The sequence below is a fragment of the Nyctereutes procyonoides genome, unplaced genomic scaffold (assembly GCF_905146905.1).
Source record: "Nyctereutes procyonoides isolate TBG_1078 unplaced genomic scaffold, NYPRO_anot_genome, whole genome shotgun sequence".
NCBI lineage: Eukaryota > Metazoa > Chordata > Mammalia > Carnivora > Canidae > Nyctereutes > Nyctereutes procyonoides.
In genome coordinates, this window is record NW_026575159.1 from 26791592 (window position 1) to 26816606 (window position 25015).

Sequence of the window (25015 nt, forward strand, 5' to 3'; positions counted from 1 at the left end):
TGGGAGGAGGTGTGCCCCCATGGCCAAGGCCACCTGTGAAATCATCATGAAAGAAATTATGTGAGAATTGCAATTTTAATCTTTTAAAATTTTCCATGTAAGAATATGGAAGTCAATAATTCAATGATCTAAACAATTTGAAAATTCAAGTAGATTTCTAGCATTGTCATATCTGTCAGAATAATTGAACAAGGAATGAATGACATAACCGTAGGGTTAAAATAGTATAGCACTTAATGTTTTAGTTCTTCTTTTTTTTAAAGATTTTATTTATTTATTCATGAGAGGCGCGCGCACACACACACAGAGAGAGAGGCGAGACACAAGCAGAGGGAGAAGCAGGCCCCACGCAGGGAGCCCAACGTGGGACTCAATGCCGGGTCTCGAGGATCACACCCCAGGCTGAAGGCAGTGCTAAACTGCTGAGCCACCGGGGCTGCCCAATGTTCTTTAAGAAAGTTCCACTCATTTACAATCTTGATTCTTTAGGCATAGAAGTAGACTTCTCCACTTGGTGAAGCCACACTCTTCTCAGGCTCCTAACAAATTACTGAAGAACCACGAGCTCCACATTGCCACACTGCACAGCAGGACGACCTCGTTGTAGGGCTGGCCCTCCAGATTCACCCTTGGTCTTCTCTGAAATTGAAGAATTTGAAGCCACGAGGTGGATCTTGTCATTCAGAATCTGAGTCCATGCTCCTTAACGTGGCCGTTCATGATCTGGTTCATGGGATTACTCAGTTTACTGAGTCTCCTCACTCTCTGCTCCTCCGCTTGCATCCTACAGTGTACCCACAACAAGCTGCTTGCTTCCCTGGATGCGAAGGCTGCTCAGATGTCTGTACCTCTACTGTTTTGCACCTGCTGTTCATTCTGCCTGATTTTTATTTTTAATGCATTTCAACAGCTGCTTTTACTTTTCTCGGCTTTTGAAACTAAGTGCTAGCATTGGCACTTCTGGGAGGCTTCCCTCTCCATTCCCGCTTCCCTTTGGGCAAGTTTGTGCCACGTCAGCGCTCACCATTGCCATGGCATTTGCCATATCACGTTACCATTATCTCTTAATGATCTGTCATCTCTCCTGTGCCATCTCACACCAGAGTAGACAATGATGGTCCTTTTCCATTCATCATGTCTAACAGAGTGCCAGGAACAGGGTAGGTGGCAAGTGGAAGAAGGGTTTTGTGTTTGTATTTTTTTTAAATTTAACTTAACATTATTCTTTCCACTAGGAACACCAGCTTCTTTTAGTTTATTAGTTCACCAGAATTACCAGGAATACCTGCATTATATGACTTATTATTCAAATCACATCAATTTAGTGTTGTTTTGAACGTCCTATCCAACAGCTTTCTCCTTCTTGCATTGGTCATTGGAAATCACCAAATTAGTCACCTGCCTGTGGTGACTGCGAGGAACACTGTGGTTTATATACTGTGTGCTAATTGTATTCTTACATTCTTTTATTCTCCCTCTGCCCTATTTATTGAGTATTCTTTTTATATGCTGTTCTGTCTTGTGCTCAAAGTACTGGACGTGTAGCTCTTCAACAAATATTAAGTTCCTCCTTTGTGAAAGAACATTTTTTAAAAAAATTAGGTAACCATGTACAAAATGTATAAGCCTTATTCCTACAGAAACAGTATCATCTCTTGGTATTGATATTTGCTTTACAAAATGAAAATCATTATAATATAACCTCCTATTTAGGTATTTGTGTTTTCCTAAGCCACATAAATCGAGGTCTAATGTTTCATAGATGCTTTGTAAAAGAGAACAAACTAAGGTAATCACTTTAAAACCAGTTAGTTATTTGGCTCATACCCTTGCAGGCAGTAGCTTCTGATATTCTTCATCTGTTAGTTGTATTATTTTAGAAATCCATGTCTTCATGGGTAATGCTTTAGGATAATAGTTATATGAGCTATCCTTCATAAAGTTCTTAATACATGTCAGGCATTTTATGGAATATGTACATATGTGTGTGTACACAATTTCTCATCCCTTCAAAAAACTTAAGGGATTCACAATTCACAAGTAAAGAAACAGATTCTGATATATGAATGAGCCTTACTAATGAAATCATTGTTAGTAAATTATGGAAGCCCATCTAACTTCAGATCCATTATCTTAGCCCTTGACTAAGATCTGGTGTTAATCAGTACCCTGATTAACATTGGTAATACCAATGTTTCAAAATACTTAGGTGTTATTTTTAGGCTCATTTAAATATTAAGTAAATACCAATCAATCCAAAGTCGCTATGTAATTGACTAACACCAGAAACTTGGTAATCAGTTTTAGGGTAGGATTCATACTTTCATGGACATAAATGTCATTGCAATGTCTTTAATTTAGTCTTATAAAATGATCATTTCTTTGGACCTTTTTGAATTCCACAATGCTTTTAAAATAACTGTAGTTGGGCAGCCCCAGTGGCTCAGTGTTTTAGCGCCACCTTCAGCCCGGGCATGATCCTGGAGACACGGTATTGAGTCCCACATCAGGTTCCCTGCATGGAGCCTGCTTCTCCCTCTGCCTGTGTCTCTGCTTCTCTCTCTCTCTCTCTCTCTCTCTCTGCATGAATAAATAAATCTTTAAAAAAATAAAATAACTGTAGTGTACTTGTTATTACATCTGCAGAATGTCCTTGGTTTGAAGCCTATCTCCAGTAGCACCAGGAGGATGGCTTTTGCTCTTGTTGGAGTTTTTTGCTGTTGAGTTGTAAGAGCTCTTCATATATTCTGAATATGAGACAATTATCAAATATGTGATTGGGAAATATTTTCTTCCATCCTATGGATAGTCTTTTCACTGTCTTGATAATGTACTTTGATGCATAAGTTTTTAATTTTGATGAAGTCTATTTTGCCCTTATTTTCTTTGGCTGTTTGTGCTTTTGCTGGTATATCTAAGAAACTACTGACTAATCCAAAATCACAAAGATTTACAACTGTGTTGTCTTCTAAGTGTTGTGTAATTTTAGCTTGGATACATAGATGTATGATGCATTTTGTATTAATTTTTGTATACGGTGTAAGCTTCATTCTTTTTTATGTGGGTATCCAGTTATTCCCACACCATCTATGGAAAAGACTATTTTGTTCACCACCAAATTGTCTTGGTGCCCTGTTGGAAATGAATTAACCATAGATGTAAGGGTTTATTTCTGTTCTCTTGTGTTGATCTGCATCTCTATTGTTTTGATTACTTAGCCTTGTAGTAAATTTTGAATTGAGAAGATATATGATCTATCCAGGAGGAAGTTCCATGTATAATTGAGAAGGATGTGTTTTCCAACCTTACTGGGTAGAGTGTCTCTTAGGTGTAATTGGTTTCTTTTGTTGAAATCTTCAGTTTCTTTTTTTATTTTTTTAATCATTTTTTAGGTGTTCTTTTTATTATTGGAAGTGTGATATTGAAGTTCCCAACTATTCTTGAATTGTCTATTTCTTCCTGTAATTCTGTCAGTTTTTGCTACATGTATTTTGAGGTCTATTGTTATGTATGTGTACATGTATACATACATTTTATAATTTCATCTTGACGGACTTTTTTTAATCATCATATGTGCTTTTACTCTGGTAATAAGTTTTGTCTTAAAGTCTGTCTTGTCTGATATTGATGTAACTATGGTAGTTCTCTTTGGATATATATTTCCATGGTGTCTTTTTTTTTAATTTTTTTTTATTTATTTACTTATGATAGTCACAGAGAGAGAGAGAGAGAGAGAGAGGCAGAGACACAGGCAGAGGTAGAAGCAGGCTCCATACACCAGGAGCCCGATGTGGGATTTGATCCCGGTCTCCAGGATCGCGCCCCGGGCCAAAGACAGGCGCCAAACCGCTGCGCCACCCAGGGATCCCTCCATGGTGTCTTATGTCTTTTTTGTACCTTCTATTTCCTTTTGTTGTTAGATACTTTTTATTGCATCACTTTAACTCCATTGCCATTTCTTTTTCTTTTCTTTTTTTTTTTAAGATTTCATTTATTTATTTTAGAGAGAGTACATATGCATGAGTGGGAGAGGGGTACAGGGGGAAAAGAGAGGAAGAGAAAATCTCAAGCAGAGCCTGATGCAGCTTCAGCCTCACAAACCCTGCAATCCTGACCTGAGCTGAAACCAAGACTTGGATGTTCAACTAAGCCACCCAGGCCCTCTCTTTTCCTGTTTTTTTTTTTTTTTTTTTTTTTTTTTTTTTTTGTTGTTGTTGTGTTTTTGTTTTTTAATTATTTTCTTAGTCTGCCCTACAGATTACAATTTACTTTTTAACTTAGGTCAGTCTTTTTCATAACTTATACCAATTTAATTTTAATAGTACACAAAAAGTTTGTTCCTCTTTAGCTCTGTTCTTATCTGCCCATCTTTGTGTTGTTACTGTCATGCAAGTTGCAGCTTCATACATTGTGTGCCTATCAGCATACAATTGCATGCAGTTGTTTTTTAAATCAAATAAGAGAAAAAAGGAATTACAGCAAAAACGTATTTATAGTTTTGTATTTCCCTAAGTAGCTGTGTCAGTGTTATTTACTTTTTCATGTTTCACGGATTCAAGTTACTTTTTAATGACCTTTCACTTTACCTCAAGGACTTCTTTTAGTATTTCGCATAGAACATTTCTGCTACTGATGAATTCTCGGTTTTGTTTACCCAAGGATATATTAATTTTTCCATTTTGAAGGATAATTTTGCTGGTTATACAATTCTTTTTTTTTTTTTTTTTTTTTGGTTATACAATTCTTAGTTGACAGTCTTTTTCTTTTAGTACTTGGAATGTGGAATCTCATTGTCTTCTGGCCTCCATGGTTTTTCTTGAGGAATTAGTTTTTGATCTTACTGAGGATCTATTGCACATGATGAGCCACTTCTCTCCTGCTGCCTTAAGATCCTCTCTTTGTCTTTCAACATTTTGATGATGTTGTATGTACATGTGGGTCTCTTTGAGCTTACCCTACATTGAATTGGTTAAGCTTCTTGGATGTGGAGATTAAAGGTTTTCATCAAATTTAGGAGTTTTTTAGCCATTATTTCTCTATGTAATCTTTTTTTCTCCTTACTTTCCTCTCCTTCTGGGTATCTCATTATGTGTATGTTCATGTTTGATGGTATCCCACAGGTCTCTGAGACACTATTCATTTTTCCTTATCATTTTTCCTTTTGTATCTTCTTCCTCAAACTGGATAATCTCAATTGATCTACCTTCAGGTTCACTTATTCTCTCTTCTGCCTAGTTGTATCTGCTGTTAAACCTCTCTGGTGTATTTTTCATTTCAGTTATTATACTTTAAAACTCAAGAATTTCTTTGGATTCTTTATTATCTTCTATATCTATATTCTCTATTTGGTGAGGCATTATTCTCATACTTTAGTTCTTTAGACACAGAATATCCCTTTAGTTTCTTGAATATATTTCAAATAATTGATTTAAAGTCTTTGTCTTGTAAGTCCAGTGTCTCAGCTTCCTCAGGGACAGTTTCTGTTGATTACTTTTTTCTTGTGTATGAATCATATTTCATGTTTCTTTGTATATCACTTAATTTTTAATTTTTATTTATTCATGAGACAGAGAGAGAGAGAGAAAGAGGCAGAGACACAGGCAGAGGGAGAAGCAGGCTCCATGCAGGGAGCCTGATGTGGGACTCAATCCTGGGTCTCAAGGATCAGGCCCTGGGTGGAAGATGGCGCTAAACCACTGAGCCACCCAGGCTGCCCTATCACGTAATTGTTTTAACTGGAGATATTTAATTTAGTGTAGCAACCGTAGAAGTCAAATTCTCCTTCCTACTAGTATTTTTTGTTTTTCTTTCATATTTAGTGACTTTTCCAAACTAATATTGTAAAGTTTATTATGTGTTGTCACGGACATGTGTCTCCTGTTACCTTAGTGGCCAGCTAATGATTGGGCAGAGATTTTATTGAATGCCTAGAAACTAAGTCCTTATCATATTGGAACAAGTCCTTAAGACTCAGCCAGTTGATTTACAACTCTTTCCTTGGCCTTGCCTTTCCTTCTTGTGTTGTACTTACAGGTCATCCTGAGGAGAGAGTTCAGGGCCTTCCCAGGTTTGCCCTGGGCATCTACCTGGTGCGGTGCAGGCACATAGCCTTCTAGATTCCCAGAAGTATGTCAGAGCTATTTAAAGGGCAAATGGATATCTCATCCTCCCACTTCTCTTACTGGCTTTTGATTATACTGTTGTTTGCTCTACTGCCTCAAGCAGCTGAAATCTTATATAATTGCCTCTGATTATTTTCTTTGAATACCCCCAGGGATAAGGCTTTTTGCACTGAATGAGCTCCAAGTCAGGTCAAATGCAATCCTCTAAGAATGAGGTTTTGAAAGAGTTCCACCCTTCTCTGCTTCCTCCAGTGACTCCCAGCCTACTGAGGTCCACTATGGTTACAGCTGTTGGTGGTCAGGGCTCCTGCAGAGCTGGGAGTGGTGGGTGGGAAAAGGACTCATTAAAACATCCCAGAGCTCACCCAAGATTCAGACAAGTTTTTAAAAATGAGTGCTCCTTAGATCTCTGCAAACCTTTTGTTAATTTTCAGAGTTTTGAAAATGTTGATTCTGACAATATTTGCCAGTTTCTTTTTGCTGTAGTAGAGAAAATTTTGAAGGTTCTTACTCATCATTTTCACTGACATCAGTTTTATATTTTTCTTTACGCTATACCTAGATATATATTTAAATGTTAGCTGGATTAATAAACAGTCACTAAAAGAAGAATGGTTCTTTTTTTCCAGAAACTTTTCTGACCTTTTTTTCTACTTCTCCTGTTTTACTTTAGGACTATGATGATGGATATGGCACTGCTTATGATGAACAGAGTTATGATTCCTATGATAACAGCTATAGCACCCCTGCCCAAAGGTAAGAGTTGATCTCTGATTACCCCGTTAACCACTTTTGCCCATCCACATATGTGTACTCTGGGAAATGGGGATAACCAGGAGCAAGGGTAATGTGACTTGGTTTGCATTGTTTTTTGTTTTTTAATTGGAGAAGCACTCTCTGTCTTAACCAACTAGTACATATTATTCCCCCCAAATTTATCATAGTATTAAAGTAATGAGACTTGAAAAATAAAATTGAAAAATTTTTTTACCCTAAAAATGTAACTTAGAGTTCAATATATTCTAAGGAGGAACAGTGTCTACAAAGTCTGTGGCCATGCAAGTCCTAAGGCTCAAAATCACATCAGCAATATGTAAATATCCTACATTGTCAGTGCCTGAGGTGGAAAGAAAGCCCCAGAAGTTTTGTTTGGCATTCAGATAAGGTTTCTGTTTCTTAGCAGCAGTGATCCTGTTTTCTAACAATTTCAAATTCCTATTTGTGAATAATGAGTTAGCTCCAATTCATTTTCTAAAGAGGTGTTTACCCAGAAATAAGTGTTATCAGGCAAAACAGAGCTTGATAGTTACCTCTTGTGATAATACACCTTGATGTTCACTGATATATGAAATCAGTGTTTATTCCTGTTCAGAGTGTTTTCTTAAATGCCTAGAAACCTCTTCCTTTATGTTCAAAATTCTAACTGGAAGACAAAGACATATATACAAAACAAAATATTGTCTTTATTAAGCATAAAAAATATGGACTGTGTGATTATTTTGATGAAGTATAAATTCACCTCTGAACTCATATGGTGCCAGGCAACTTTGAACCAGTAGCTACCATTATGCAGTTCTAGTACCAAGATTGACACGGTTCTTTTTGGCTCATGTCAGAATTTTTCTCATATAACTTGTAACAATTAAGAACCTTCAGACTTGGACTCTCAATTGGTCTTTCGGAATGGAAGCCTGGCACGTTGTGTTTGTATCCTTGACAGTCTTGGGACACCCTATGAGGACTGGTACTAGCTGGTGCTAGCCAGGACTTCACATACAGTATCGCATATAAGTGTCCAGGCCACTTTATCAGGCATGTGGCACTGTTACCCCTGTGGAGATGAAGAAAAGGAACCCAGAGCACAGGATAAAGTATTTGCCAGAAATCTCACATGGAACCTTTACTCACATGTCTAATTTGAATGGTAACAGCAGGGGTTAATGTATCCCTATTTTACAGTTGATGAGATGAGGGCCCAGAGAAGTCAATGACCAATCCAGAATGTGAGCCCAGACTTAGAAAGCTTATAGCCTTTCCACTTTAAGCTGTGATCATGATAATAATAATGATGGTACCATTATTAATATGCTGGATCACAAGCATTCACTCCTTCCATCATTTATTCAGCCTGCACTACTAAATGCCCATCTGTGTTGGGCTCCATGCTTGATGTTTGGAATACAAAGATTATTGAGACAGAGACCCTTTCTTTGAAAAGCTCATAGGCTAGAAGGAAACATTTGCTCAAAAGCAGTGTGATATGATTATCATTGAGAGGTCTGAGGAACAATTCAGTATTTCCATAAGAAGCCAGTGCTAAAGTCTGGCTGAGAATCCTGAGGACATTTCACTGAGTAAAGCGAAAGGGGAGTGGGAGTCACTAGGGGATGAACAGGGAAGGGCATCTCACAAGCTGGAATGGCAGGGCACGGGCCGTGGAGCAGTAACTGCTGGTGGAACTGCTCTTCATCTGTAGAGCTGGGAAGGGTGCTGCACGGGAGGGAGATAAGGTGAGAGGTGGCACAGTCCCTACGGGGCACCGAGGCTCAGGGCTGCAGGCAGCACGCAGGAGCACTACAGAGCCCCGAAGGGCTACAGGCCAGGGCTGCTGCGTTTCGGCTTGGATTCAGACTCATTCCGTGGCAGTGGCAGGGCTGGATGGGCAGGTGGTAGGTCGAGAGGCAGAGGCCAATTAAGAGGCTGGTACATTATAAGGCCTTTAAATGTCAGGGAAGACTCACTTAAAGAGACATCTTGTCTGACAGTCAGTCTGCCTTCTTTGAAGTGATCTTTTCAGTGTTGAAACCCGTCACACCTGAAGGAGGACAGAGAATCACATGAGAATTGCCCACGTTGACAAATGTAGAAGCCACTCTTTGTTAGGTATGCTGAGTATTCGTTTAATCCTCATGACCTGTGACATAAACATCAGTCCTTTCACAGAAGAAGGAAACTGTGATTTATAAGAATTAGGGATCTTGCCTAGGATCGCGCCGCTTACGAGCAGAGGAGCAGGCTTTGCACCCAGGTCTGTGGCTGCACATGTCCTAACTCCACCCTACCAAGCGTCACAGGTGCCGTGAAGCAGCCGGTCCACTGTAAACCCAAGGGAAGTGGCTGTACTGTGGAGCAGGCTGAAAAGATGGTTCTGTGCACTGTATGAGTTTGTGAGAGTTACTGTAACAAATTACCACAGCCCAGGTGGCTTAAGCAACAGAATTTTATTTCCTCACAGTTACAGAGGCTAGTAGAAGTCCAAGTCCAAGGTCTAGGTGTTAGGGGATTTGGTGTTTTCTGAGGCTTCTTCCTGTGGCCTGTGAATGGCACCTCCTCTGTGTGGCCTCATGTGGTCCTTCCCCTGTGCACGCGCATCCCTGGTATCTCCACATGTGTCCACGTTTCCTCTCTTCTGATGGTACCAGTCAGATTGGATTAGGACCCACATGCAGCCTCACTTTAACTGAATCACCTCTTTAAGGGCCCTGTCTCCAAATACAATCCCATTTGGAGGTCCTGGAGGCAAGTGGGGCTTCAACATATGCTCTGAGTGGGGGACCCAATCCAGCCCATAACATGCACATATTAGAACACTGGTTTAAACACAACACTCTGTGTCTCAGAATTAGAAATCCACTCTACACCAGTTAGGGTAGCAAACTTTCAAATCCTCTCCAGGAACAGGTAATATTAACATGGAAATCACCACCACCACCACCTTCAGCTGTTGTACATTTACTGTGTGCCTGCTGCTCTCATCCTCTCTCCCCTCTTGACATGCCCTGAAATGTTGCAGAATTCAAGTCTAAACATGTCATCCCCTTATATACAGCTTCAGAGAAGTTAACTGGGTCATCCACACTCAAAAGACTGAGCAGTGGTCTAGGCTCAAGTTGGCCCCACATTCTTTTTGTCCTTTGTCCCATTGCCTCTCCACTCTCCTCTCATCATGGCTTTGATTTCAGTGGCTGGAATGAATTCCTATTAGTATTTCCCATATACAGTATTCAAAAATCTGATACTTTGTGATGCTTTAGAATCCCGTAGTAATTAGGCCTCCATCTGAACTGGAAGGGTTGCCTTATCAGACTTGGACTACCTTAATCACCTAAAATTTCATTTGTGCTGTGTATTAATGTTGTAAACCAGGACTAATGAAATTAGGAGCCTTATTTTTCCCATTTTACATTAGATCCTTTCAGCATATAGCTGAACTGCCACACTCTCAAGGAGCCTGCAGCCTTAATATTCACTAATAGATAATGCCGTGTAGCACTCAATGATCTGTAATCTACAATTCCTTGATTTTGACACTTCAGTTTCTGTAAAATTAATTTCGTACTTCAATAATTCTCTCAATCAGAACTTGAAAGCCCATTCTGTGCTATAGTTGTAAGGTTCAGTATTACTGCAGAATTCTTTACCTGGTCTGCTTTGAGAGTATAGAGCTATTCTGAAAATATTCTTTGACACATCATGGTGTGGAAGAAAGAGCATGAACAGAGGTTCAGCCGCACTGTCCACCGTGGTAGCCTCTAGCTCATGTGGCTGCTGAACCTTGAAATGTGGCTCATGCAGATTGGGATGAGCCAGACGTGCGGGACACACACCAGGGTCCAAGACTGAGCATGATATAAAGAATATAAAATAACCCTATTACTAAAATTAGTTTTACCTCTTTTTTTTTCTTTCTTTCTTTCTTTCTTCTTTCTTTCTTTCTTTCTTTCTTCTTTCTCTCTTTCTCTCTCTCTCTTTCTTTCTTTCTTTCTGTGGCTACTAGAGAATGTCAAATTACAAATCTCTCTTGGATAATGCAGAGTTAAAGACTCTGGCTCACTCTCTGGCACAGCAGCACAGTGTAGTATCTCCTGATTAAGGCACCCCCTTACCCCTTGGGGTAAGCAAGTAAACTCACCAGGTGCAGAAAGAAAATTAGAGAGGGTCAACCCATATTCATCCTTTTAAAATTTCTATTTCCATGTTTTGTGTTGTATATAAATATAATCTGTTAATACTCTAGTGCATGTGTTACATATAAACAGTTGCAGTAATAAGATCAAAAATGGTTTTCTTTCTGATACAGATGTGTTATCAAAAACTTTTGGATATCTTCTGGCCAACCTATATTTAGACCCCACTTTAATTTTTGCTGGTTATGTGGCTTTGGGCAAGTTATTTGACCTCTCTAAGCCTCACTTTCTAAAATGTAGAACTCTATTTCTTCTTTAGATGGTCAGCCTGAGAGTTGAATGAGACAGGAAAGCCCACAGTCTCTGGGAACGTTTGCAGGATGTGGGGAGCATGTCCTCCATAGTGTCTTTTCCATGAGAGAATTAATAGGGTAATTTGTGTAAGGCAGTTAGGACAGTGTATAAGGAAGGGCAGTGTATAAGGCAGTTAGGATGGTGTGTAAGGCAGGGTGGTGTGTAAGGCAGTTAGGGCGGTGTATAAGCAGTTAGGGCAATGTGTAAGACAGGGCGGTGTGTAAGGTAGCATAGTGTGTAAGGCAGGGCAGTGTATAAGGCAGTTAGGGCAGTGTGTAAGGTAGCATAGTGTGTTAAGGAAGGGCAGTGTGTAAGGCATTTAGGGCGGTGTGTAAGGCAGTTAGGGCGATGTGTAAGGCAGGGCGGTGTGTAAGGCAGTTAGGGTGATGTGTAAGGCAGTTAGGGTGATGTGTAAGGCAGGGCGGTGTGTAAGGTAGCATAGTGTGTAAGGCAGGGCAGTGTGTAAGGCGGTTAGCACATTGTACTAGTAAATCCTAGTTCCTGCCCTCCTTCCCCAGTTCTAAATCGCTCTGCTTCTCATTCACGTAGGGAAGACACTAGAAGATCTGGAAGGATGTGTGAGTAAGTGATTTACAGGGAGAATGAGAAGCGAGACGGGACCCTGTGGAGGCCGCGTCCCCTGGGATGGCCTGGGATTAGTGAACTGAGCAGCCGTAACCCACTTGAAAACAAAATAGGGCAAGACAGCAGGCCCATATATGGCTGGCCGTTGGGCATTGTTACCTGCTGTGTGCACGGGTCCCTTTCAGTAATGACATTTAAACTTTATAAGCTGTAATCATTTTATGGCACCGTTTTGTAGCAGAAACAGCAGTTTCTCTCAGGAGGTTTTACAAACTAGGAATTTTTTCTCCCAATTTTCAAATACCTTGTATTTAAATTAGAGTACAAATGAGAATCCCTGCAGAGTGATAGAAGATTCGGTATAGTTCAGCTACATTTCCCCATTGATTTTTGTAATGACCTTGATAGTTCTAATATTGTAGTATAAAACAAAGCATTGTTTCTCTAACTTCACACATTTAATGAATAACAAGCTGTCAACACAATTGCTGTGAAAAGAAATACGAACTATTCTTTATAATATTGGGATTGTTCTAATATACATTGGCTCAGAAATAGTTATTGATTGATTTCTTTAGACACCCCTCCTGAGTCACTATGGTGAATAAAATGAGCAGGTGATAAATGGCCTCAGCATTCAGAAACCTGCCCCTGCCCTGACATGACTTGAGACTTCACAGAAGTCCTAATTTCAACTCTCAGAAACCATTTGTAAATATATCCATTTCGTTGTAAATTAAATAGAATTCAGTCTTTATTGGATGTTTTATTTATAATCCTACAACAGTTGCAGCTGGGTAGCATGATGACCACAGGTAATGACACTATATTGGATTTGGGAAGTTTGCTGGGAGACTGGATTCCAAGCGCTCTTACACACAAAAAGGTAACTACGTGAGGAGAAAATACATTAAGAGGTTTAATGTAATCATCATTTTTCTATCATCATGTTTACAGTCTTATAATTTTCCTTAAAGATATCACAGTATCTTAGTATGTGTGTGTCTAATAATTGTAAATTCTCAAAGGAATATTTGATTCCTACTGTGAACACAAAGAAAGTAGAACAAAAAGCGTTTCAAAAAAGTGTTAATACCCCTGAGCATAAGTGGATGGCTGTGCGGTGAGGATAGTGAGTTTCTAGATGAGTTTAATACGACCTATCAGTTTCCCAAGAGCTTTGTGGTTTGACTGTACTTTCAAGTACATATTTCATTCCATCTTCCAAAATCTCTGTGAAAGCACTTAAAATTTCTGAAGAAAAAAAAAAGGAATTAGGAGTAATAGCTGCTGGTTTTGGAGGATCTGTTGAGTTTAGCACTCAGCATCTATGTTCTTTCTATACAGTTATCTCCAATTTTCGCAGCGCCCAACAACACGGTGAGTTTCCCTCCCACAGAAGTTGAAGGATTGCAATGTAAAACAGCACCTCACCCCTTTATCCAGATAGGCAGGGTGATGGACGCAGCCAGAAGCTATGAGTACTCTTGGTTTGTTTTCAAATACCAATTCCAAGGAAAGCAACGAGACACGATTTAGCCTTGCCATATGCCTGCCACCTCGTTGCTGTTGCTTCTGTTGGCAGCTTTAGGATTGTATGTCCAGCAACGCCTTCTCGAGAGCCGACTGCAGAGGTCGGAAGAGGATTTGGAATTTCCATTTTGGAAACGGTGACCTGTTGTTTAACTTAAGTTGTCACCATTTAAACATCAGTAAAACTGTTTTTCAGAAGACAATTGCCATGTGGTGTCATGGTTGCCTGTCTTGGACTTTGAAAAGCAGTGATGGTTTGGCATGGATTAAGAGATTGTTAACTCTGCCTTGTAAAATTTCTGTCAAGTATACTTTTACGTAGTCTGCTCTTCTGGGATTTTGTCTGCTTGCTGCACAACCACTGACGATGCCTCTTAGCACCAACTGAGCCGTGTAAGCTGGCAACAAACAAACACAGCCAGCCTGTATTGTGTAGACATTGGTGAAAAGCAGAGATACCAGCCCAAATTATACCGTAAACCCATAGCTTCCATAATTCTCAGCCAAGGACTCTGAGGTAAGAAAGAAAGGAGGGAGGACTGTCGTGAAAAGGTGAAGCCAGTGCCGGGAAGGGGAAGGGAAGAGCAGGCAGGAGTGTTGGCTGGTACAAGAATTGCACTGAGGATCGTCATTACACACTGACCCTCCACTACAGAGTATTGGTTACACTAAGACAGATGCTTGTGTGTGTGATGTCTGTCTCCTCGGATACTAACTTTAACCTCAACAGGTGGAAATGGTCATCCCCATTTTATTCTTAAGGACGCTGACACCCAGGGAAAGATTTAATAAGTGGCCCAAGTCTACCCACTTGGTGACTATTGATTTCAGTCCATTTTCTTTCTATTATAGGAGTGTCTTTCCAGGAGTCACACACATACCACTGATGTCTCACAACATGGTTTCAGATGGCACATAGGCAGACCTTTTTTTTTTTTTTTACAGTTCGAATGGTAGATTTTAAAGTTACTAGGAAAATATACTTAGTGTGTCAAGCACATGATTTTTTAATTTATTGCTATAATTCAATTATGATGCATTGAAATGGAAATAAAGTCAATACAGAGAGTAATGTGAAGTCCTGGTAGGCTGAGTGGTGCAGAGGGGTGACAAGTGCTGCCAGCGGTCCAGGAGGGACTGCAGTGTGGCCAACGCTGCACTCTGCCTTTGTTGACTGGGTAACTGCCAGCCGTTAGTGTGCCACTGCCGAAATGGGAAGGGTGGTCAGTGAATCTGAGCCATGATCGGGCCTCCCTTGGAGTTCCTAAACTTGATACCTTGACCGAATTGAAAGCAAGCCAAGAAGTTTTATAGCTTCAGCAAGAAATTCCTTAGAATTAAATTAATAAAAAATAAAGAAAAAATTTCCAGATCCATTAAGTTATTAGCACACTTTGAAGAAATCAAATATCAGTTGAGTACTTAGGAAGTGTTCACTACTGCATCAGATGTCCATATGCCTGCCGCTTTGTTTTATCCCCCAGAACCTCTCAGGTGGTCAGGCCTTACTTTGACAAATAAGGAAAGTGAGACTCAGAGAATGTGAGCCTGTCCAAAGTCAGGCCTCATACCCAGTCCTCTTAGAGCTCAAGCCCATGCTCTTCTGCCCAACTTGAAGGCAACAATAAAAAAAAAAAACCTGTCCCTATAAATGTGGAGAATACCCACCTCTTGCATTCACCGTGTGGAATCTTCATGCATGATCTTGACGGGTGCGTGGGAACACAGGAGTAGGGCAGACACAGGCTAGTGGCAATAAATCAGTTGCCACTGTCAGTTCACTCTTTCATGTTCTTGAGAATACATGAGATTTATCACTGAGGAATTGCAGAATAATGGCAGTATGTGAAAACAAAGTCCACCAGGGAGATGTACTACATCATTTGGATTTAGCGCTGCCATCTGCTTAATAGCATTGAGAAGACTAAAGCGGTGCTTATGATCAGCCATTCAGAGCAGCGACAGATGCTGCAGAGCGCACGCACAGGGAAGGAGGGTCACTGCTGAAATGTAGAGTATGCGACAGGGTTCCCCAAAAGTTGGGATGTTGCTTAAAACCCAGATTTTAAGCCTTCACTATAAAATTTTAAGGTCTGTTAGATAAAGCGATCTGCACAGTGCCCCCCACACACACCGTGTTTCCTTTTGCCATGTCTCACACATCCTTTTTTTTTTTATTTTTTTATAAATTAATTTTTATTGGTGTTCAATTTACCAACATACAGAATAACACCCAGTGCTCATCCCGTCAAGTGTCCCCCTCCGTGCCCGTCACCCATTCACCCCCACCCCCCGCCCTCCTCCCCTTCCACCACCCCTAGTTCATTTCCCAGAGTTAGAAGTCTTTATGTTCTGTGTCCCTTTCTGATATCTCCCGCACATTTCTTCTCCCTTCCCTTATATTCCCCTTCACACATCCTTAAAATGTATTTTTATTGGGGCAGCCCCGATGCCCAGCAGTTTAGCGCCACCTTCAGCCCAGGGCCTGATCCTGGAGACCCAGGATCGAGTCCCATGTCGGGCTCCCAGTGTGGAGCCTGCTTCTCCCTCTGCCTGTGTCTCTGCCTCTCTGTCTCTCTCTCTCTCTCAATCTCTCTCTGTCATGAATAAGTAAATAAAAGATCTTTAAAAAATTATTTTTATTTTTAAGAGAGTTTTCCTAACCCTGTATGGTTTAAAATTGTGATATGATTTAGTTTAAAACACCATGGGCTATAAAACCAGGCAAACTTGGATTTGAATCCCAGCTCCATCACTTCCTTGGCTGCATGATTTTGGCTGCATTACTTGTTCCAGTCTTTTCTCATCTGTGCAATGATGACAACATTTGATTTATTAAGACTGATTCAGTGGAATGGCAGATGTGATGTAAAGAGCAAAAATTCAGTAAACTCACTAACGCAGCACAGATTGGGCACCACACACAGTGTACTTTACAGCCTTATGGCAGTGGGTTGCTGTTATTATCCCATTTTATAGATGAGGAAATTGAGGCACAGACATTGTGGGATGTGGAAAATGAGTGCTGGAGCTGGCATGTGAGCCCAGACAGTCTGAGCACTCTGCTCGCCTGCCTGTCTGTGCACCCTGCTCGCCTGCCTGTCTGTGCACCTGTTGCTGTTAGGAGTGTTGTCACTGCATTGAGAAACTTGTACAGTCTTTTTCTGAGGAAGACTCCAGTCAGTAAAATCCCAACAAAAAAACAATCTGAATAAAATTATACATGCCGTTTGATTCCCCATTTGTGAAATAGGTATTGAAGGCTTCATTTAACTTAGATTGTTTCGAGTCATAACATGTTTGGAAGCACAGACTTGAGGTCAAAGCTTGAAGTTACTTGTGAAGAATGATTTATAATAGAGAATGTCAGGGTGCTTGAATTTCTCAGCATCTAGTCAAACCTCATTTACTGGACTTACAACTTTAGAGGCTGAAATGATTCAGATATGGTATAGATTGTATTTTCCTCCTCTATTTGTCATCAGGAAGGGATATGTTCCTTCCAGAGAGTAATTTACAAGTGTTCATCAAGAATCTTAAAAGTGCGGGACGCCTGGGTGGCTCAGTGGTTGGGCACCTGCCTTTGGTTCAGGTCTAATCCCAGGATGCGGGATCGAGTCCCACATCAGACTCCCTGTGAGGAGCCTGCTTCTCCCTCTGCCTGTGTCTCTGCCTCTCTTTCTCAGTCTGTGTCTATCATGAATAAATAAATAAATCTTTAAAAAAAAAAAAAGAATCTCAAAAGTGCTTGTAACCTTTGACTCAATATTAGCAAACAAGAGCCTGAACTTACTATACAGTGAGTGCCTAGGAGTAGAAGTATGTTTAAAGGCTCTTTAAAAATCAAAAACAGTTTGTGGCAAAGTTCAGGGAGAGAGATAACGACATTTTTCAGTTTGGGAGGAAACCTATCTATATCACTGTGGCCAAAGTAAGACATGAAACAGTGCCTGAATGAAGGCCGAGTCAAGACTTGGTCCATGAGGATGGAGGCCAATTCTCCTCGATTGGAATCACGGCTCTGCATTGGCCAGCAGGGCAGCTGGGGTCCCATCACTGAACTTGCGCTTCCAGTTCTGCATCTGTAAAACGTGGGTGGTGGTAACAGTAGGCACCTCATAGGATTGTTATAGTTAAATGAGTTAATATATGAAAGGCACTTTGAACAGTTCATTGTAAATGCTATCATTAGCTATCATTACTGTAATTATCTAAAACCCTTGGGGCTAAGAGTCTTAGATTTAGAATTTTTGAATTTGGAAAGATAATACAGTTACATAGCATATGTTATACAACTCCAGGGGAGTCTGCTTGCACTTCTCTGGGGTAGCAATTACCCCTGGTATTTTCTGAAGTTTATGATCAAGGAAAGTATGATTACAGAGAGATGAAAAGCATGTATGGTGAATTGAAAAACAAGATTTCTCAAGAGGGGCATGGTGATCAGCCTTGGCAGTTTGTAATCTTACCAATATAGCAACATTTGTTAGTGCTAGCAATTAATTTTAAAAAAGGATAGACTAAAGGATTGGGAGAGAACCGTCCTGTTCAGTAGAAGCCATTATGGTGGCCAGGCTTCTCTTGATTTGGCCCTGATTTTGTCTGTAGCCTCATGTCAGGTCACCCGTGGATACAGTCTAACCTTATATTGAATTGTGGGTAATTCGCTCAATAACACATGAAGTAGGTGTCAAAGCATGAAGTATGAGAGTAAATTTAATTCCTTCGTGGCTCCTTCAACTATTTTCCTCACTCATACCTTTTAAAGACATTGTGGCTATGTATTTCTATAAAAATTGCATGGAATTTTATTTAGACTTTTCCAAAATGGCACAAACAGGATGATTTGCTTTTCTTTATATTTCATCCTTACCTCATTGCTTGCAGCAGAGCAGCAGTTCCTTGAATCAGTTGTTTTCCTATCTAGCAAACTTCCCTGACCCACTCTTCATGCCCCATCCCTTCCACGTTCTATCAAGCACTAAGCCAGTCTTCTGTTTTCAAAATACTCTTACTACCTCCACTCTCCAGCAGTACCCTACTAGACTACTGAGAATCTGTTTCCTTTTAATACAGAGAAGCTCTCAGTACCAGGACCCTTTGTATTTGTCCTTCCACTCCCCATACCTAGTGCAGTACTGGTCAGAGAACTGACCTATCTGTGGTTTTCAGTTAAATGGATACCATTGAAGAAGTCTGTATCTGTTTTCTTTACTGGAAACACAGTAAGAGGCCTGATAGCATTAAAAAGTCTATGAAAATGCATGTTGTTCTTACCCTGGCTGTGTAACAGTGTCACTGATACAGTTTTTAAAAAATAGGTGCCCAAACCGATCTTCTATTTAATATTTTTAATCTGGATTTTTGTGTAGCGCAGCTATCTGAAAGTTTTTAAACTCGACAGATAATTTCAGTGGGCAGCCAATATTGAGAACCATTCTTCTTGTCTAGTAAGCGTTATATAATGAGGTGTTATATATATATATATATAATGAGGTGCCTATATATATATATATATATATATATATAGGCACTTTTCACAGTGCCTAGCAGATAGTTGCTAAGTAAATGTTTGTTTCCCAAAGAAATACAATATTGGAATTTCTGTTATTCTTCCATTCATTCATTCATTCATTCATTCATTCAGCAAACAACTATTGAGTACCTACTGTGTTCCAAGAAGTATCCCAGGGCTTGATAAGCATCGGTGAATAAAAAGGGTAAAGATCGTGCCCTTGTAGAGCTTAAAGTCCAGTGGTGCTCATGTTTAAGTATGGCAGTCGTGCTCAGCTTCCTGAAGGAGGTGATGGAAGACTTGAAGGAAGTAACAGCCTTTGCCCGAAGGGCATCTGTGGGAGCAGTGGTCTGTGCAAAAGACCTCTGATGGGAGTCTGTCTCGTGTCTTCTGGCACTCTTAAAGTCCCTCTTCTTCCATTTGAATTTGTCATTTTAAATTTCCTAATAGGAAACTTCAAATTTCCCTTTGGAATAAGGTATATTTGAATAATTTGGAGCAAAATGTCTTACCTGTCCAAGAATGTGTTATAATAATTCTTCCTGGTAGTCTCCGTATGATTGAAGGAGCTTGCAAACTTAAAACTGTGAAGACACAGGTGACTGTTGTTGGTGCACACTGATACCTTGGCCTGTGACAGCTTTAGTTTGCAGGATAATGGCTCTAAAAAATATCCACATCCTCATCCAATAACCTATGGTTACCTTACCTTACATGGCAGAAGGGACTTTGCAGATGTGATTAAAGATCTTGAGATGGGGAGATTATCCCTCATGATCACACTTGCAAATGCCTTTACCAAAATATATAGCAAATCAAAAATCGGATACTTTATCATGACCAAATAGAGTCTATCTCAGCAATGCAAGATTTATATAATACATGAAAGTGAATCAGTGTAATCCACCACACTAAGTAATGGAAAACAATCATGTGATCCTTTCCATAAATGCAGGGAGAATGTTTGACAACATTTAACCTACATTGATGGTTAATAACAAATAGAATTCTGGACAATCGAGAAATACGGGGCAGTTTTCCCCAACTGGATAGAAGATATCTACCAGAACACACACACATAGACCCTCAAGCTAACATCATTCTTCACTGGAACATTCCAGGCTTTCCTGCCAAGACTTGGGACAAAGCAGGTTTGTTCACACTCCACTTCACTCAGCCTTGGGCTGAGCGGCCTGACCTGTGCAGGACGGCGAGTGAAAAGGAACAATAGGCGTGCGGATTAAAAAAGGTTCTTCTTTTCTGTTTTATTCACTGATATCATGATCAGGTGGTTGAAAATCCTAAGGGACCCACTAAAAAACTACCCAAACTAATCAACTTGTCAGTTGTAAAGCAGTCAGTACACAAGTCCTGTATCTGCACGGACTAGTAGTTAGCAAGTGGTAGACAACCCCCCAGAGACCATGTGCAATAGCGTCAAAAAACATAAACTACTTAGGGATCCTTTTTTTTTTTTTTTTTTTTTTTTTTTTTTTATGATAGTCACAGAGAGAGAGAGAGAGAGGCAGAGACACAGGCAGAGGGAGAAGCAGGCTCCATGCACCGGGAGCCCGACGTGGGATTTGATCCCGGGTCTCCAGGATCGCGCCCTGGGCCAAAGGCAGGCGCCAAACCGCTGCGCCACCCAGGGATCCCAGGGATCCTTTTTAAACAGTCTTATGGGGCAGCCCTGATGGCCCAGCGGTTTGGCACCGCCTTCAGCCCGGGTTATGATCCTGGAGACCTGGGATCGAGTCCCACATCGGGCTCCCTGCAGGGAGCCTGTGCTTCTCCCTCTGCCTGTGTCTCTGCCTCTGTGTGTGTGTGTGTGTGATGAATAAATAAATAAAATCTTTAAAAAAAACAGCTTTATGGATATATATTTTACATGCTGGAAAATTCACCATTTAAATTGAAATTTTAATTACTTTTTGTAAGTTTACAGAGTCGTGTGACTGTCACCACAATCCCATTTGGGAACTTTTTTTTTTTTTTTTTGAACCATTTTCATCACTCCAGTAAATTCCCTCATCCCTGTTACAACTAAACCCTTTCCTAACCCCAGCCCCCAATCACCATTAATCTCATTTATGTTTTTATAGATTTCCCTTTTCTGGGCATTTCATTTAGATGTAATCAAAATATATCATCTTTTATATCAGTGTTTTTCACTTAGCATTATGTTTTTGAGATTCATCCCCATCATAGCATCTATTGGTATTTTATTCCTGTTTTATTACTGAATGGCATTCCACTTATGGGTACACTGCATTTTGTTTATACTTTTACTAGGTGACTCATACTGTTGTTTTCATTGCTTAGCTCTTACGAATGATGCTAGTGTGAACATTTATGTGTAAGTCTGTGGAGCTTGTGTTTTCATTTCCCTTGAGTAGATATCTAGGAGTGGAATTGCTGACTCAAGTGATAATTTTATGTTTGACTTTTTAAGAAACTGCCCGACTGTTTTTTCAAAGTGATTCTACCATTTTAAATTTCCACCAGTGATGTGTGAGGATTCTTAAGGATAATTATAACAAAAATGTGCAAGATCTTTGTAATGACAACTGTTACTAAAACGTTGCTTACAGAAAGCAATGAAGGCTAACCAAATGGAGATACATAGCCCATGTTTTTGCATTTGGAAGACTCAATATTGATAAAGATGTTGATTCTCCCTGAAATTAACTGCAAATTCAGTACAATTCTAGTCAAAACCTCTACAGTTTTTTTTTTGTTTGGTTGGTTGGTTTGGTTTGGTTTCTCTTTGTTCTTTTTGGTACAAAATGACAAGGTGGTTCTAAAATATATAGAAATGCAGAGGACCCAGAATAGCCAAAGCAGTCTTAATAATGAAGAACAAGTTTGGAATATTGACTTTTCTGACTTATAAAAGCCCCGTAGTGAAGCCGTTCTGGTACTGTACAAGGGTGGGTAGTAGGCCAGTGAAAATCCAGAAATGGACCCACACATAATTGCTTTTAGGAGCACCAAAGCAATTCAGTGGGTAAAGAACTGTCTTTTCAGTAAGTAATCTTGTAACCATTAGATATTTATATAAATAAAGGTAGCTTTGATGACACATACACACACACCTCACACCATTTACGAATATTAATTCGAGATGGTTCATAATTTTAGGTTAAAGTTAAATTCATAAAGCATGTAGAGGAAAATATTGAAAAAATAGAAATCAAGAAAAGATTTAGAAATTTGACTTCATCAAAATCTCAAACATCTCCTAATCAGAGGACATCATTAGAAAATAAATAAGCCACAGTCAGGAAAACATGTTTGCAACACATACATCTGACAAAAGACTTTTGTCTAACCTATATAAAGAAACTGGACAATTCATTTAAAAAAAGACATAACCCAATTTTTATAATATGTGAGAACCTAGACCAGAAATTTCACAAAAGTATAATATTCAAATGGCCATGAAGAACATGCTAGAGTACTCAAGAGTCATGGCTCATCAAGGAAATGCAAATGCAGATTGAGATCTCGGTGGGAAGACCTTGGTGGGATGCCACTACGCTCCCACTTGAGTGGCTAAAACAAAACTCATTGACAGCACCAAATGTTGGTAAGGCTATAGAGCAACTAGAACTCCTACATGTATAAAACAGCACAACAATGAGAAGTTTGGCAGTTTCTTTAAAAATGTTGAACATTTACCTACCCTGTAAAACCAGTAATCTACTCATAATAGTTTTATCCCAGAGAAATGAGAGTATGTATCTAGAAAAAGCTTTATTTAACAATGTTCAAAGTAACTTTCTTTATGACAACCAGAACCTGGAAACCACCCAAATGCCCTTACACAGAGGAATAAACTGTAATGTATTCAGACTGCAACCATGGTGGCTCCCGTAACATCAGTGAAGCTAAGGAAACTTGTAAAAAGTACTTGCTACAAAGCTGCCAGTCTGAGTGGGTGTTTAGTTGTCATGTACTTAACTGTGTCTGGTAATAGGTGGCCATTTTACTGGGCATCTGGCAAACCAGCTGGGGGAGGAGGGAGCAAGCCTGTGGAGTGGTCCCCTGAAGGGCCCTGACATGGCCTGTGCTGCTAATAAGCAGTCCTTGGCGGGGCTCAGGCCTCTGGAGGGTCCAGAAGTGTCCAGAGAAAGATCGATAGAGGCCAGTTGGTGGTGGACCCCAATACCAGGCTCTTAGACCAGGTTCTGCATACCTGCCACGCCGGTCCAAGTTCACCATGTCTTGCTTACTTCTAGAATACCTGTAGCCTCCTTGCTGTTTGCCCTCCCCCTACCTGCAACCGCTTTCCTGTCATTTCTCCGTACTGCAGCTGAATGCTTTTTTTTCAAATGTGCTATGATTATATTTTCTTACGATATTAAGCAATTTTCCTTCATGACTGCAATTTTATATTGAAGTAATTTCTCTGATCAATGTCTGTCTGCTTGAAGTTTTTTCACTGTCATGCCCCCACCCCCACTGCTTGGCACAGCACCTAACACAGAAAATGGTCAATAAATGTTTATTGACTAAAATGGGGAGGTAGAGAATTTTACTTACATCGGTAATTTTAAAACAGAGTAGGTTTTCCAACATGAATTTCTTAATACAATTTTAATGGGTAGTGTACTTGAAATTATCTTAATTCTCCATATTTGAAGAGCGAGACTGAATAATTTGTTATGCAGATTGATGCAAGTTAGTGTCTACCAAATTCTCCAGAAACACAGAAAACCATTTGCTAACCATACATCGTCTCACAAGGATGCTGACAGTCCCATAAAAAGTTCCTTCCACATTCATGCACATAATATTTCACATGCATAGGTATTGCTGATCACAATCAAATTTCTCTAGGAGTAATAGATAATGGCTTTGATACCCCACTATCAAATGTATCAGAAATCTCTTCCAAAAGATACCTCCATATAGCAGATGGAAGGACTGGCTGCAAAAACAAATTCAAGATCCCATGAACAATTCCATTAACAAATGATGCCACGAAATACTGTAAACTGCTCATAAAGTGTTGATAGACCATTTTGAATGCAATGGAAAGAGCCAGAGGAACCAGTACTGGAAGATTATGTGCCTTGGCTCGCAGTGCAGTTGGATTTGGGTCTTCACAGATACAAGTAAATAGGCTCATAAACCCAACCTTCATTTTCTTCGCTGTCCAAAAAAATCTTATATTTTTTAAACTTGTAGGTACATACTTCATTCTTTTGAAATTACTTCTCAGCAACCTTCCCAACATCCTTGTGACTTGTGGACCCATCCCCCCAACCCTTTGCCTTTGCAGGGCTTCCCTCAGAACTCCAGTCCTTGGTGACAGTTATGTTCTATCACATTCTAATACACAATCTTGATGCTTCATACAGAGAATTTTCATTAAAATTTCTTGGGATGTCTAGTGCTGACGTATGTAATTGGTAACAATTTTTATATCCTCTTTTGCCCAAGAAAGTTATAAAAAGAGTCTGTTTTCTTGTGTTTATTCATAAGAAATCTTAGTTCTAAATGTTGATGTGTCTGAAAAAGTAATTCATTGTTGCAATTAACAGCTATAATACAAATATTGAAGCTTGAGTCAAAAAAAAAAGGTCTAACTTTGAATCTCAGTTCTGTCATCTGTTGTGTGAATTTTAGCAAGCCAACAGTAAACCTTATGAAACCTTATATTCAGTTAATAAAGGGAGTGGGCAAAATAGTACTTACCTTCTGGAAAGTTAAATAAGGTTATGAAATTGTGGAGTGCTGTGCAAACAGAAGGAAACTATTAGCTATTGGGTTTTGGGTTTTTGTTGTTGCTGCTGTTGTTAGAGTTGTATCACTGAAGGTGACGTCCTCTCTAAGCAAAAATGAATCATGTAACATCAAAATAAGAACTCTGAGAAAATTATTACTGGTTTAGAAAGAACCTCTGCTTTAATGATATTAATAGCGACTGTCCTTAGGTATGTATGAACTCCATGATCTTATATGAACCTCATAACAATCTTATGAAAGGTTTA

The 25015-nt window shown here is 39.8% G+C and overlaps 1 protein-coding gene across 5 annotated transcripts in view; it reads left to right on the forward strand.

The window, feature by feature from the left end:
* The window catches only part of KHDRBS3 (KH RNA binding domain containing, signal transduction associated 3), a 181688-nt gene that overhangs the window by 129286 nt on the left and 27387 nt on the right, over positions 1-25015 (forward strand). For all 5 annotated transcript variants that reach the window (XM_055314239.1, XM_055314237.1, XM_055314242.1 and 2 more), the window contains exon 7: positions 6796-6878. In XM_055314239.1, coding sequence (XP_055170214.1) covers positions 6796-6878 — 83 coding nt within the window. The remainder of the gene's footprint in view (positions 1-6795; positions 6879-25015) is intronic.